The following is a 13,159-nucleotide window of genomic DNA, read 5'->3' as shown; positions in this document are numbered from 1 at the left end:
TTTTTGTGTGAAGGAGCACCCAAGAATGTGTGTCTAGGGGGATCTTCTCTGACTGTATCCATGCTGTTGCACTTCACATTCCCGGATGTTTCAGTGCCATTTTTAAAAGCAACACAATTTCATGAAACCATGAATATGTTTCACACCTAGTTCAGTAAAATGCAGGGAGGCTTGTTGTCTGTCTGCCAAATTGCCCACCCAGGGTACCGTTTCCCTGTTTTTCTGTGCCACTCAACTTGTGTCTTACAGCAGCAATAGAACTCAAACATATATTCTATAAGATCAAAGGTGAGTCAGGCAACAAAGCAAATTCAACAGCAACAGGCCAATCCTAGAGGAACTTTGTGGGAATGTCATTCCAGGAAGATGAGGGATTTGATTCCATGAAGGCTCTTAAACCCTTCAATTTATTTTAACAGTATTTTGTATGCTCTGTGATGTGAGTGAAGCTATCGCCAGAAAAATGCTGGCAAAAAGATTCTCCCCCTGCATTTCTCTGATCCCCACTAGCAAAATGGAAGACATATGGGAATGGGATTTTTTTTTTTAAGCTAATATGAAAGGTTGTGCAACTTCTAGCCTTCTAATGCATAACTTGTAGAAGGCTGAGCCCATAGGCTGCATTCTGTTTATGCAACCATGAATGTTTTAGCTCATTTTGGAGTACATGGCAGCTCCTCTTATATCCAGAGAAAGTATAAATTTAGGCACTTTTGAACCTTGCCCTTCTTGACTCTAAGGTCCCAATGGTCCTTAACAAATCTGCCTGGCACTCAGCTAGAATTTGGTCAAGAACTACATCTCCCTCATAAGAGTGTACAAAGTCAAAGAGTTGAGTTTCTTTACCTCCAGATCTGTTTAGTGGCCAGTTGGCACTTATGCGCATGATGTTCACCTTGAGCACTGTCAGTGGTTACTAAGTGAAAGTTGACAGCTGCCTTCCACCACCCTTCACAATTACCTTCAAAGTCATGGGGCACACCAGCTGAGTGGAATGGGGATTTGCAGGGACTTCCATGGGGTTTCCTTGTGCCTAGTAGTCTCTTCTCCAGCTTCCAACATAAGCATTTTGACTCCTCAAGTTAGGCATGTGTGCATCCAGACTGCTCAACCACAGGATTCAAGCAGGACTTTGCACTTCTGAATTATTTCCTGGACTGGCATTGGGAAATATGCCCTACAAAGTAAGTGAACAGTCTGCACAAAATACCAAACATTTAACCTCCTCCACCACCACCCTCATTACAATGTTTCTTTCTCTATGTACAACAACTAGCTATGTCAGAATTTTCCATGTAGTAGAAAGTTTGCGTTAATTCTTTCAGATAACTAACTTGAACCAAATTAGAACAATAAGCTCACATAACTGATAGTAGCAGTGATTATATCTTTCTATTCTGAAATAGAAATTAGGCCACCTGTTTAAGCACAAAAGGGGTACATAAATATTACCCAAAATGCAACTGTTTTATAACTTTTTAAGAAGGTAACTAACCCTCTAAATTTATATTTCTGGTGTGCTGACCCATGTTCTTTCTACAAGTGAAGACCATTATTCTTCAATCCCTGTAAATATTCACAAAGTGACATTTATACAAATGCATTTTTATTTTGTTTTTAAGAGAACAAAAAGAAAAGGCTGAAAATATTAGACAGTACAACAAATTTTGATTTATAAACAAAGTATTAGTGGTAAATCATTTCTAACGAACATTCAAGGTCTCTTTAAATTTTTGCTTCTTTTTAGGTCTGAAGACCAATAGTGTTCAAGAAAGCACACACTGCATAAGGTGTACAGTATTTCAGCTCCTACAAAAGTTTAAGAACTTATAATAGCAAACATTCTGGAGAAATATCAAAGGCAAACATGATTCACAACTTTCTCAGACATTCCTTAATAAAACAAAAAGGCTACGTCTACACTAGCCCCTTTCTTTCTGAAGGGGAATGGTAATGAGTGAGTTGGAAAGATGTGAATGAGGCGCTGACATAAATATGCAGTGCCTCATTAGCATAATGGCAGCCACGCACCCTTCAAAAGGGCCGCTTTCAAACTGCGTGCCACCTGTGTAGACAGGGGACTTCTGAAAGGATCCCATGGACTTCAAAAGCCCCTGTTTCCTACTTGATTTTAGGAAGAAGGGGCTTTCGAAGTCTGCGGGGGTCCTTTCGAAAGGCCCCAGTCTACACGAGAGGTGCGCAATTCAAAGGCGGCGCTTTCCAATCGTGTGGCCCCCGTTATACTAATGAGGCACTGCATATTCATGGCAGTGCCTCATTAGCATCTTTCCAACTTGCTCATTACCATACCCCTTCTGAAAGGGAGAAGCTAGTATAGACATAGCCAGTGATCTTTGGCATAAACAATCATGTATTAAAGGCATCAGTAATATTGCATTAATATCAGTCAAGCAACTAAACCGTGATGATAAAAATCTCAGCATATGTCTACCCAGGAACTAGACAACTGTGGCTGTCCCGTGCCAGCCAACTTGGACTCAGGGGACTTGCCTCACAGTTATACTCCCAGGCTAGGGCCAAGCCCAGACGTGTACACAGAAACACCACCCCAAGTCCAGGGGTGACCCTGAGCTGGCTGGCAGGGCGGCTAGTTGGTGTGCAGATGTACCCACAGAGAAGCCTGAACTATTTTGAAAGCAAATACAGGAAGACTATTCAGAAGACCCTCAACAGCCTCCTCCTATTCAGTGTTTTACTGTTGAATAGAAATGACTATATTATGATAGCGTTAAAGGTCTGATATAAACCAACCAAAGACAAAACATTCTGTTAAGGCTCCGTCCCACTCCTTCACCCTTCCTTGTGTGGGCAGTTATTAGAAGAGTCTGAGAAAAGACTAAGTACCATGTGTTTGGCATTACCAGGACACAAGGAGTGACTTAAGGATGAACAAGTGCTTTCTCTTGCTAAGGTCAATTTAAGGCAGATTATTATAATGTAATTTAAATGTGTAATTTCCCTTTTAGATAATTGTGCAGAAGAGAAAAAAACCCACAAGTGTAGAGTATGTAGAGTAATTGTAGGACAGTTGCCATCACTGTGACTCAGTGTCTGATGAAGGGACAGCAACAGTACGTGAACAAAAGCGGCTTGAGAGCATGGTCATCGTGTCAATCCATACCAACCAGAAACAAAGGAGCCATGTCACTGCTGCATACATAATTAAGTTAGCAACAGGTTTTGTACACACAGGCTATTTCTAACATGTTAGCAACCTAATTTTCATTTCAAATGCCAAAATATATTATTAAACAGCTATCATAAACATGTTAAAAATGAAAGTGTGTTTGTTGAAGTACAAAAAATGTCCCAAATCTGTTTTCTTAAGACGGGAGCAAATAATGTAATATCTAATTCAGTTAATTGCTACTCACCCTTAAATTTGTATTTAGAATCTCAACCTAGAAATCATGTTCATGGCTCATTAAAGTTATCTGAGCAACAGATTGACATTGGGAACACCAAAAATCTCTCTAAATGGAGTGCTTCTACTTTCACACATGTTCCACCATTAGAATGAAAGGCAGTGAGGTACAAGCGACATAAAACTGAGTATAATTTTCCCCACAACAACTCTGAAGAGAAGTGTCCAAAGATGGAGGGTGCATGTGCTTGGTTTCAAAGGAAAGGAGTTAGAGCTTGATTAGGTTCTATCTGAGCATCTTGTTCATAAAACATGTTCCTTAGAACATGACTGAATGACAAATGCAGCTAACGATGGATTTAAAAAATTAGCTCAGTATTTCATCAAATTTTTATTGGGGATGAAGGGAGAATTTGTGCTTTTCTAAGGCCTCTGAAAATTCAACAATCAAGCTGTCACAGTTTGTGACAAACACCTTTGCCAGCCATTTCAGTACAGCGCAAGAATGCAGATTCTGGAATGACTACAGGGGACAATGGGGAGTAAAAGATGACAGCTCAGTTCTTCCTGACCTAGATGTGACTGCCAGACAAAGTAACAGCAGCATAAAAAGATTATTTTAGCAATGTGATTTCCCCCCCCCACACAAAACAGAGGGGGTCTTTTCTGGCATAAATGAACTTTACTACACATAGCTTGTAACAATTCTGTGGTGTAGAAAACAGCTAGCTGAAAACTTACTGAAAAGGTGAATTGTTTTAATGGTCACTGATTGTCCCCCCAGAAACAGCTAAACAACACTGTTAGTATTCCAGACCTCAAATTCAAGCTTAAGTCAATCCATGTGTCATACCACCACATGGAAACTACTGGAAGATACAGTGCATAAATGAAAAGTGTGTCTCTGAGCTTACAGAATTCATGAAAAGAGGATCTTCAAAAGCAAAAAAGAATAAAAAATTGTCATTGTGTCGGAAGCAATTTTGAGATGCTGGATACCAAATGCTTTCCGAAGGTGTTTAAATGCATATTTTTAATAATTAATGCCCTTAGAATGGGGCATTAGCATAAGCTAATTTTAAGCTCATGTTTACAGCACAGTTTGCTGTTAAATAAACTTCTGCTTCAGAAAGGCATTTTATGTTACAGAAGGTAATGTTATTTGGCAGTTGTTTACTGATACCAAGGAGTCTTTCTAACCCAGCGAAGAGTGAATCCAGCATCTGTTCTAATCTTAATAGACGCTGCTTCCGCTTCTCTCACAGTCTCCTTTACAGATTGCATAAGGTTCTGGGCATTGTGAACCAGCATCTCAGTAGCCTGTAGGTAAAGGAGAAGAGTTAGTCTTTCACATTCTTAAACACCCGACGTGGTAGAACAGCGTTCACATTCAGATGCGCAGCTGTTTAAGGCAGAACCATGAAATCCTATCTGAAGACTCTTCACAGGAACAGGATGCTATGTCCTTCTTTTTAATGTAACCCAAAAAAAAAAAAAAAGACCTGTTCCATAATTTGGAAGGCTACTTCCTGCAAGTAGCAAGTGATTTTCTGGCTAACAAAGAGAAGAGCTTTCTCGTCATATGGCATAACTGGGGTTCTCTGAGACCTGTCCGTTTGGGAGTACTGCACATCGTGTGTGTCTGCAGTCTGTACCTCTGACCGGAGGTTTATAGTGGCAGTGCCTATTCAATCTGCGCATGCAACCTACGTATCCTCGTGTCCAACATCAAGAGACAAGCATCTCAAAAGAACTCCAGCTACTGCACAAGTTAACTAACTGCTCTTCCTTCAAATAATATCTCTGTGGGTGCTTAGCTGCAGGTGACTGACTCTGAAGGTGGCCTAAGAAAGTAAGAGGTTCAGACCAAATAGGAATAAGGGGCTTTCAAAGACTGGGAGGGTCCTTTCAAAAGGCCCCCCATCTACACAGGCGGTGCGCGATTCAAAAGTGGCACTTCTGAATCACTGCAGCTGGAATTATGCTAATGAGGCACTGCATATTTACGGCAGCACCTCATTAGCATCTGCCAAAGTGTCTCATTAGCATCCCCCTTTCTAAAGGTGGGGGCTAGTGTAGACATAGCCTGAGAGTCAGAAAAATTTCTTCCATGTACTCCAGCGCAAGGAAAGGGGTGGAAGGGCAGTGGTATAACTGTTTGGCTTGCAAAAATGATCAACGTGAGAACGGTACTCAAGGTGATAGAGGAGCTGGTGATTGATAGCACCAGTGCTGACAAACTTGCCTGTGCTCATTAACAGTTTTTAGCTGCCAAGATACTAGCAGATCTTTAGGGTAGCTAAATTCTTGTAGGGCTGGTGGTAGAAAAGACAAGGTTAAGCAAGAACCTCTGGAGGACAGCTTTGGTACAGACACTGCTGGTATCAAACATTAGGCATAGGATTGAGTTGACTCATTCCATTGTTACTCTAGGTAGATGGGTGGTCTTTGTTGACTGACAGGCCAGTGTTACTCAGAGCTGGTCAGGGAAAGGCTTAGAACTTTTTTCAGCAGTGACTCTGCTGCTCTGGGTATGGGTACCCCAATTCAGTACCTTCTATCTGTCTTATTCTTCATCTTTGCAATACCTACATCAGTCAGAGCCTGCATGGAACTACGCTTGGGACACAAGAGCTACGTCTACACGTGAAGCCTACATCGAAGTAGCTTATTTCGATGTAGCGACATCAAAATAGGCTATTTCGATGAATAACGTCTACACGTCCTCCAGGGCTGGCAACGTCGATGTTCAACATCGACGTTGCGCAGCACCACATCGAAATAGGCGCTGCGAGGGAACGTCTACACGCCAAAGTAGCACACATCGAAATAAGGGTGCCAGGCACAGCTGCAGACAGGGTCACAGGGCGGACTCAACAGCAAGCCGCTCCCTTAAAGGGCCCCTCCCAGACACAGTTGCAATAAACAACACAAGATCCACAGAGCCGACAACTGGTTGCAGACCCTGTGCATGCAGCATGGATCCCCAGCTGCAGCAGCAGCAGCCAGAAGCCCTGGGCTAAGGGCTGCTGCACACGGTGACCATAGAGCCCCGCAGGGGCTGGAGAGAGAGTGTCTCTCAACCCCTCAGCTGATGGCCACCATGGCGGACCCCGCTATTTCGATGTTGCGGGACGCGGATCGTCTACACGTGCCCTACTTCGACGTTCAACTTCGAAGTAGGGCGCTATTCCCATCCCCTCATGGGGTTAGCAGCTTCGACGTCTCGCCGCCTAACGTTGATGTTAACATCGAAATAGTGCCCAACACGTGTAGCCGTGATGGGTGCTATTTCGAAGTTAGTGTCGCTACTTTGAAGTAGCGTGCACGTGTAGACACGGCTAAGGTCTCCATGGTCGTCTTCTACATTGGTGATGGGGATTTACTCCTTACTGCCATCTGCTGAGGCAGATATTAAAGCTACCTCTGTAGACAACTTCTGTACCTTAGATGTACGAGATGCTGCAGTGCTACCCTTTCTCTAGAGTCTCTGGTGACAGATCTTGATGTGAACGGGGCACTAGTGGTACTGGAACTGTGTGTGCGCGCAAGGGTCCTGCAATCCTTGATCTGGCTGTAAATCCTAGATCCTCCATCAGCAGGGGTCTGAACTTGATTTCCCCATTTTGGGGGGTATTTCCCCTTGAGGGAAGTGCAGATCTTGCACATTCTGGGAATTTGTCTGCCTCCCAAATAGCAAAGGCCTGGGAGGATCCATCACTAATGGCAATTACCTCACAACAGGAGTGATGCCTTTTGAATCCCAGGAAGCACTGCATTCCTGCACAATATAACAAAAAGGACCCCTAGAAGGGGAAAAGCTCTTGACTACTAACTATACCTATCAATAAAATATTGTGTGGAGGGGTTAGTTAGAGAAAAGGGGAATTGTTCCAATAACTACACTAACTACAGAATACTTTGGCAAACAGGAACACAGCAGACTCAGTCTCTGGCCAAAGGCAGCTCAGAAGGAACTGAGGCCTGTTGACCCAGGCAGCCCCACACAGCCTCGGCACAAGGCATGAGCATGTGTGGGTGCATGTAAATGCTCAAGTGGCACTGCTACCAAAAAATCTCTGATAAAAGGTGCAGTGCAGGCCTGAAGGGGAGCACACACAGGGACACTAATCAAAGAAGAACAGCAATTCATCCTTTTCCTCATGGCCTACCTTTTCTGAGTGAAAACGCATGTCTGAACACAAGTTGAATACCTTGCCATTGCTAACACATCCATCTACCAATATTTTCAGAGAACCTACAGGAATTCTAGACCAAAAAATTAGCTACTGCAAATTTCACAAGACAACAATGACGATGCTTGTTAATGAAGCAGGAAGAGCTGAAACTAACATGTTTTAAATGATTCCCCACTGTAGCTACAGCATTCTTAAACTAGCATTCATTGTAAACCACCAGAGGGCATTACTGAATAATCTCTTATGCCAAAAAACAAAACAAACAGTGCTACCTTTTTGTTTTGGACTAGGATTGTTTTCAAATAGAGGCAATGTCTAGTTACAAGCAAATTAAGTTTTCTCCATGGCTATGTCTAGGACCCTGGAAACTTTGAAATCCCCTTATTCCCATCTGCTCATAGGCATTCTAATGACGCGCTGAATATGTATTTCAACGCTTCATTAGTAAACTCTAAATGGCCATTTGCATGGCCATTTTGAAGTTCTGGGCTAATGTAGACATAGCCCATAAGACAGAGGAATATCTGATAGTTTATGGCATAATATAATACCAAGATGTATTAAAACGAACTTTTACTGGTTACTGGGTCAAATTTGTTAACTCTCCATATCTGAGACACATCTGGTTATACATAGAACACCCACCCGCCCCCTGCCTGGTGCCCTCCTCCTCTCCATTGGCTAGCGAGCTGGGGTGTACTTTACAATTAACTATGCGACTCTCTCTTACCTGTTCTGACTCCTCATCACTGATATTTGTCCTGCCCAACATGGTAGCTTTAACAGTGGAAAGGATTTTGAGTTGCGTGCTGATGGTTGGGATTCGCTCACAGACCTAAGAAGTTGGGAAGTTACAACATTTTAGTTTTTAACTTGAACCAACTGATATCCCATTTTTAAAGTAAAATGAAGATTCTGCTCATCTCTACAGCAATTTCCCTTTGCTTATTGCTCAGGTACAAGCATACACCATATAAAGTTCAAGGGCACCTTGCGTGATGTTAATGAAGACATGTCTACATGAACATTTACTGCATTGCATCCTAAGCTGAAAATTGCAGTATTCCAGCATGCTATGCACTAACTCCCTATGTGGACTGTGCTAGATCCCAACAAAAGTTCCCTAGAGCACACTGATATATTGTGATTTGAAACAGAATTATGTCAGACTGTACTCTGGCAGTTTTAGTGAGCAGCAGCAGGAACCAAATGGACAGCTATTGTGCAGCATGCTGGAGCACTGCAGATTTAAACTCCAGTTTGCTGTGCACTAAGCGTTCATGTAGACATGACCTAAAGCGATGCACCTGAGTCTTCATTTCCTTCCGAAGCTTGGGTAACCACTCTAGCAAGGTGGATCTTTGCTAAAGCAAAATTCACTTTTCCTCTGCCCCAAATACTCCTATTTGATCAGGGACAGAGGAAGAAATTTGGGACTGTATTGGTCCTATTGCCAATACCTAGACTGGATAAGGATGAGTATGTGGATGGCCCGGGTGATAAAGACATTGGTAGACTAGTCTCTTGACATTCACAGAATGACCTATCCTCTCCCATCTGAATAAAAGGGCCCAATCTCACAAAGGGGGAGTTGAACAAAATCAACATTTCATACACTTGGGCTACAAGACTCACAAAAGCTGGGATAGGGAACCACGGGAATCCAGAGGCGACTCTCAGACAAAAAACCATCACTCTCCAGTCTTCAGCCACACTGAAGGAGGAGGACACAGGAAGGGAAATGGTTTATGTGCATTATTTTAAAGTTAGCCCAGATTTTTACCTGCAAGAGGTTTGTTCTAATGCGCTTGTCAGTGCACTGCTTTGCCACCTCCTTAGCCAATCGAGTCACTTCATCTGATGCTTTAGCAATATCCTTGGCACACTGAATAAGAGCTCGTTTGTTTCCACTGCCACCTCTCACTAGGCGGGACATCTCTGCCATCAGCAGAGCCATTCGCTTTGCAGCTGCAATTATATCATTACCCTGCAGGGAATAAATATGACAACGAATGGTAGACACTGCAGTGTTAGGCCAGGAGTTACAAAGCTAATATAACCACACCTGACCCATAATCCACACTCACTAGCAAGCCCCTTCATTAAGGAAGAAAGAACAATTAAAGTCTATTGAAAAAGCTTCTTCATAAAGAACATTGAAGATTTGTGCAAATGTTGTGAAATACTTTTCCCCTCCAACAATCAGCATTTCAAAACTGAAAAAAAGAATGGTGAGCAAAGTATTAGTTTGTGCCTGAAGTGGAAGTAGTTACGCTTCTGCCTGGATTTTAAGAAGAAGTGCGTTCAAGTGTTAAGACATTCTAGATTTCCCCAATAAAAGCAACATTACTTAAAACACAAGTGCCAGTAAAAAAGTAGGCAAGTTAAATAATCTACTATGAACAATTGAACATAAGAGGCATCTGAAACTTGGGCCTAGTGTACACTTCCACAGGCTATTGATCCCAGTTTTGCAACTTCAGCTATGTGAACAACGTAGCCGAATTCAACAGTATTTTCACTGCTGTAAATCGACAGTTGATGCTCTCTCGTCAACGCCTCTTATTCTTTTTTTTCCCCGGTGGAATACTAGAGTCAACAGAAAAGTGCTCAAAAGGTGATTTATTACATATATATTAGACGCAGTAAACTGACTCTTGGTGGACTGATTGCTGCCCATCAATTTGGTGGGTAGCGAAGACATGCCCAGAGTCATGAATGTCTGGCAACTATGCTACCACTTTATAGTAGACATAGAAAACAATGGGAAAGGAATTTATACCTAGAATTGGCCACTTAACTGGACATTCTAAAGTGGAACCCATTTGTTAAAATATTTTTTCCTTCCAGTTGACCCTCTTTGCTAGTTTCCTCATAAATAGCAAAATATGTATCTGATTTTTAACCAAAGAAGAAGAGCTCCACTGGATTAGCTTTTAATGCTTAACCAAATCTTCTCCCAGAGATGTTGTTTCAAAATGGAGTTTGTTTTTCCAAGTGAAATACTTTAAATGTTTGTCATGGGTGACATATATGCATGACTGAGGCAAAAAGTATTTTTGTCCTTAGCTCCAAAGTTAATACCAGATACAAGAAAAGTCACATCACTGACATGAACTGTCAGAATATTTCGTCTCACTTTTATAATAAATACTAGAATCACGAAATATTCACATAAAAGTGGATAAAGTGAGGTATTAGCATAGTGATGAAGGAGCACAAATTCTTTTTTGAGTAAAAAGGCTTTTGCAGGAAGTCCATCACAAAAGGCACACACTGAAAAATCTGAACCAGTGAATGTCTCCTGTTCCTATGGAGATTCTCTCCAGGGCTTGGTGCTATTAAAAATATTTCAAATACGTCACCTCAAGTGGTATAAATATGACATCATACAAAAAGATTTGTTACTTGTCAATATAAACTTAAACAATTTGCTAATCTATCGTCATCATCATCAATAACCGTGGGCACAGTGCCTGTTGGTGCCTGATGCTTCTCTCACTATTTCCTTCCATCTTTGCCTATCCAGTGCAGAGTGGCTTAGTTTCTGTAGACTAGCTCTGCACCAATCTACTACATCATCTATCCATTCTCTGTGGGGTCTGCCTCTTCTACTTGAACCATCCATTTTGCCAAATACTAGAGTCTTGATTTTTCATTCGTCATTCATTCTGCAAATACGTCCAAATAGTTGTAGCTTCTGTTTTATAATCTTTTGCAGCAGGTTCTCTTTCGTCTGTATCTTCCTATATAATTTCTCATTGGTGACACTCTGCATCCATCCTATTCTCACAATCTTTCCATAACATAATCTATTATGCCATTTGTAATCCATTAAAGGAGGAAGTCACAGAATGCACAACTTTTAATTTTGTTAATAAAGAGGGATAAAATTAGTTAGGAATATTCAACAATATAATTTTTGAAATCTTGTAATTATCCAGCACTAGAATCTGAAAAGGACAGGAATTTTTCTGAAAGCCCTTTCTATTAAAAAATGAGTGACTCACCATGACACAAACATACATACACACTGGAGAGCAGCAACATACATATCTTGAAGCATGCTGGTTCCACAATGAAATAAGTGACCAGCCTTACAAAAACTTGTGTGTTTAGACATAAGAAAGTGCTTGTGAATTCCTGAACGGAAGCTTAGCTCTGCATTGGTAACACAAACCATTCTGAGCTAACTAACACATTCAGTGCAGCTTCTTCAAGAAGAGTTCTCTCATCAATGCTAGCATTTGCAGTACAGCCAAGTGCAAGTCAGCAGACAGTTCCCCTTAATAACACTGCCATACAAAGCCATTCTTTATCATACAGATTTAGTTGAAGCCATCAGTCGAGGCAAAGCACAATGAACATGTTAAATGACTTCTTGTATGACGTAGGTTCTGTTATTATCTGGAAGTCATTGAGAAACCAGTCATGGCTTCACAGGTGATCAGAAAAAAGTCCCTTTACGATTTACATACTGCCATATGCAAAAAGATAAGCAGATGCAATCAAAAGAAAAAGAAGCCTTTTTATACGAACAAGGGAACCAAAAATCGAGCATTGACAGGCCTATCGAACTTGTGAAGCCACTCTCGATCCATAAAAATGAAGTGCAGGCAAATGTTTATTCACTCAGACTCATGGGGCCCAGCAAGTATCAAGAGTGATGCAAATGTGTCAGCATTCAAAATGGCTGGATGCACACAGATCAGCTGCCAGTGGGAAATGGAGGAGTACCTTACTAGACCACTTGGTTGCTTCCTGATGCAGAGACTGAGCAGCGGCCAGAATGGGCTGGTTAACAGGCTGGCTGGTTGGCATTAACAGCAGCTCAGGCTCGTAATCGTCTTCAGGGTCAGAGGGGAGAGTGAATTCAACATCATCTGCATCCTCCTGCTCATCTACACCTACATCAGCCTCACTGGCTTCATTAGCCACAGTCACACCAGGCTTTGAAGGTGGCAGGGAAATTGGAGAAACAGGGACAGTTAGTATAAGAAGCAGGATTTGGTAAAAGAGCTGAGCTGGTTTAGTAATCAAACAGCCTCTTGTCCTGTGAAAGGAAAACAAAAGCAAACCAAGGATCACCAGAAGAGGGCCAACCATTTCACCTGTGAACCAGTAATATCAAGAAGTTGAGGAGAGAAACAGAGTTACTGGAAAGATGTAAAAACATATATTGTTCAAGTGAGTACACGTGATTTATCTTATTAATTTCAAGGAACTCCGAATTTTAGAACAGTTTTTCTTTTTTAATACAAAGGTAGTAATGTTTTTTAAAATAAGCCAATAAGATCAAAAACAAAAAATAAAAACAAAACCCATGCAAAAACAGGCAAGGACATAGTATTGGTGAAAACAAACTTTGCTTGTGGATGCAGTTTCACAAAAGGTCTGGATGAGGTAGGAATAGGCTCAGATAATACAGCTGTCAGATATTCCCTTCAAGAAGGAAAGAAGAGAATTAACAAGAACAAAGGAATAACAGAACTGGAAATAATAGCTATCAGGAAGGTCTACAATACAGGAACAGGTTGATCTAAACTACACAACCTGAGTTACATTAGAAGTGTAA

At 41.6% G+C, this 13,159-nt stretch overlaps 1 protein-coding gene across 4 annotated transcripts in view; it reads right to left on the bottom strand.

Annotated features, from left to right (window-relative positions):
- Positions 1–4,422: 4,422 nt before the first annotated feature.
- Positions 4,423–13,159, bottom strand: part of VCL (vinculin) — a 104,265-nt gene continuing 95,528 nt past the window's right edge. For 2 of the 4 annotated variants that reach the window (XM_075000005.1, XM_075000006.1), the window contains exons 19-22: positions 12,322–12,534; positions 9,368–9,571; positions 8,315–8,419; positions 4,423–4,705 (exon numbers count right to left, since the gene is read on the bottom strand). In XM_075000005.1, coding sequence (XP_074856106.1) covers positions 4,559–4,705; positions 8,315–8,419; positions 9,368–9,571; positions 12,322–12,534 — 669 coding nt within the window. In that variant the 3' untranslated portion in view covers positions 4,423–4,558. The remainder of the gene's footprint in view (positions 4,706–8,314; positions 8,420–9,367; positions 9,572–12,321; positions 12,535–13,159) is intronic. The other 2 variants (XM_075000007.1, XM_075000008.1) reach the window with 1 other exon arrangement.

Source organism: Carettochelys insculpta, chromosome 7 (assembly GCF_033958435.1).
Source record: "Carettochelys insculpta isolate YL-2023 chromosome 7, ASM3395843v1, whole genome shotgun sequence".
NCBI lineage: Eukaryota > Metazoa > Chordata > Testudines > Carettochelyidae > Carettochelys > Carettochelys insculpta.
The sequence above is the reverse complement of the archived record's forward strand: the minus strand, read 5'-3'. Positions and strand labels throughout refer to the sequence as shown.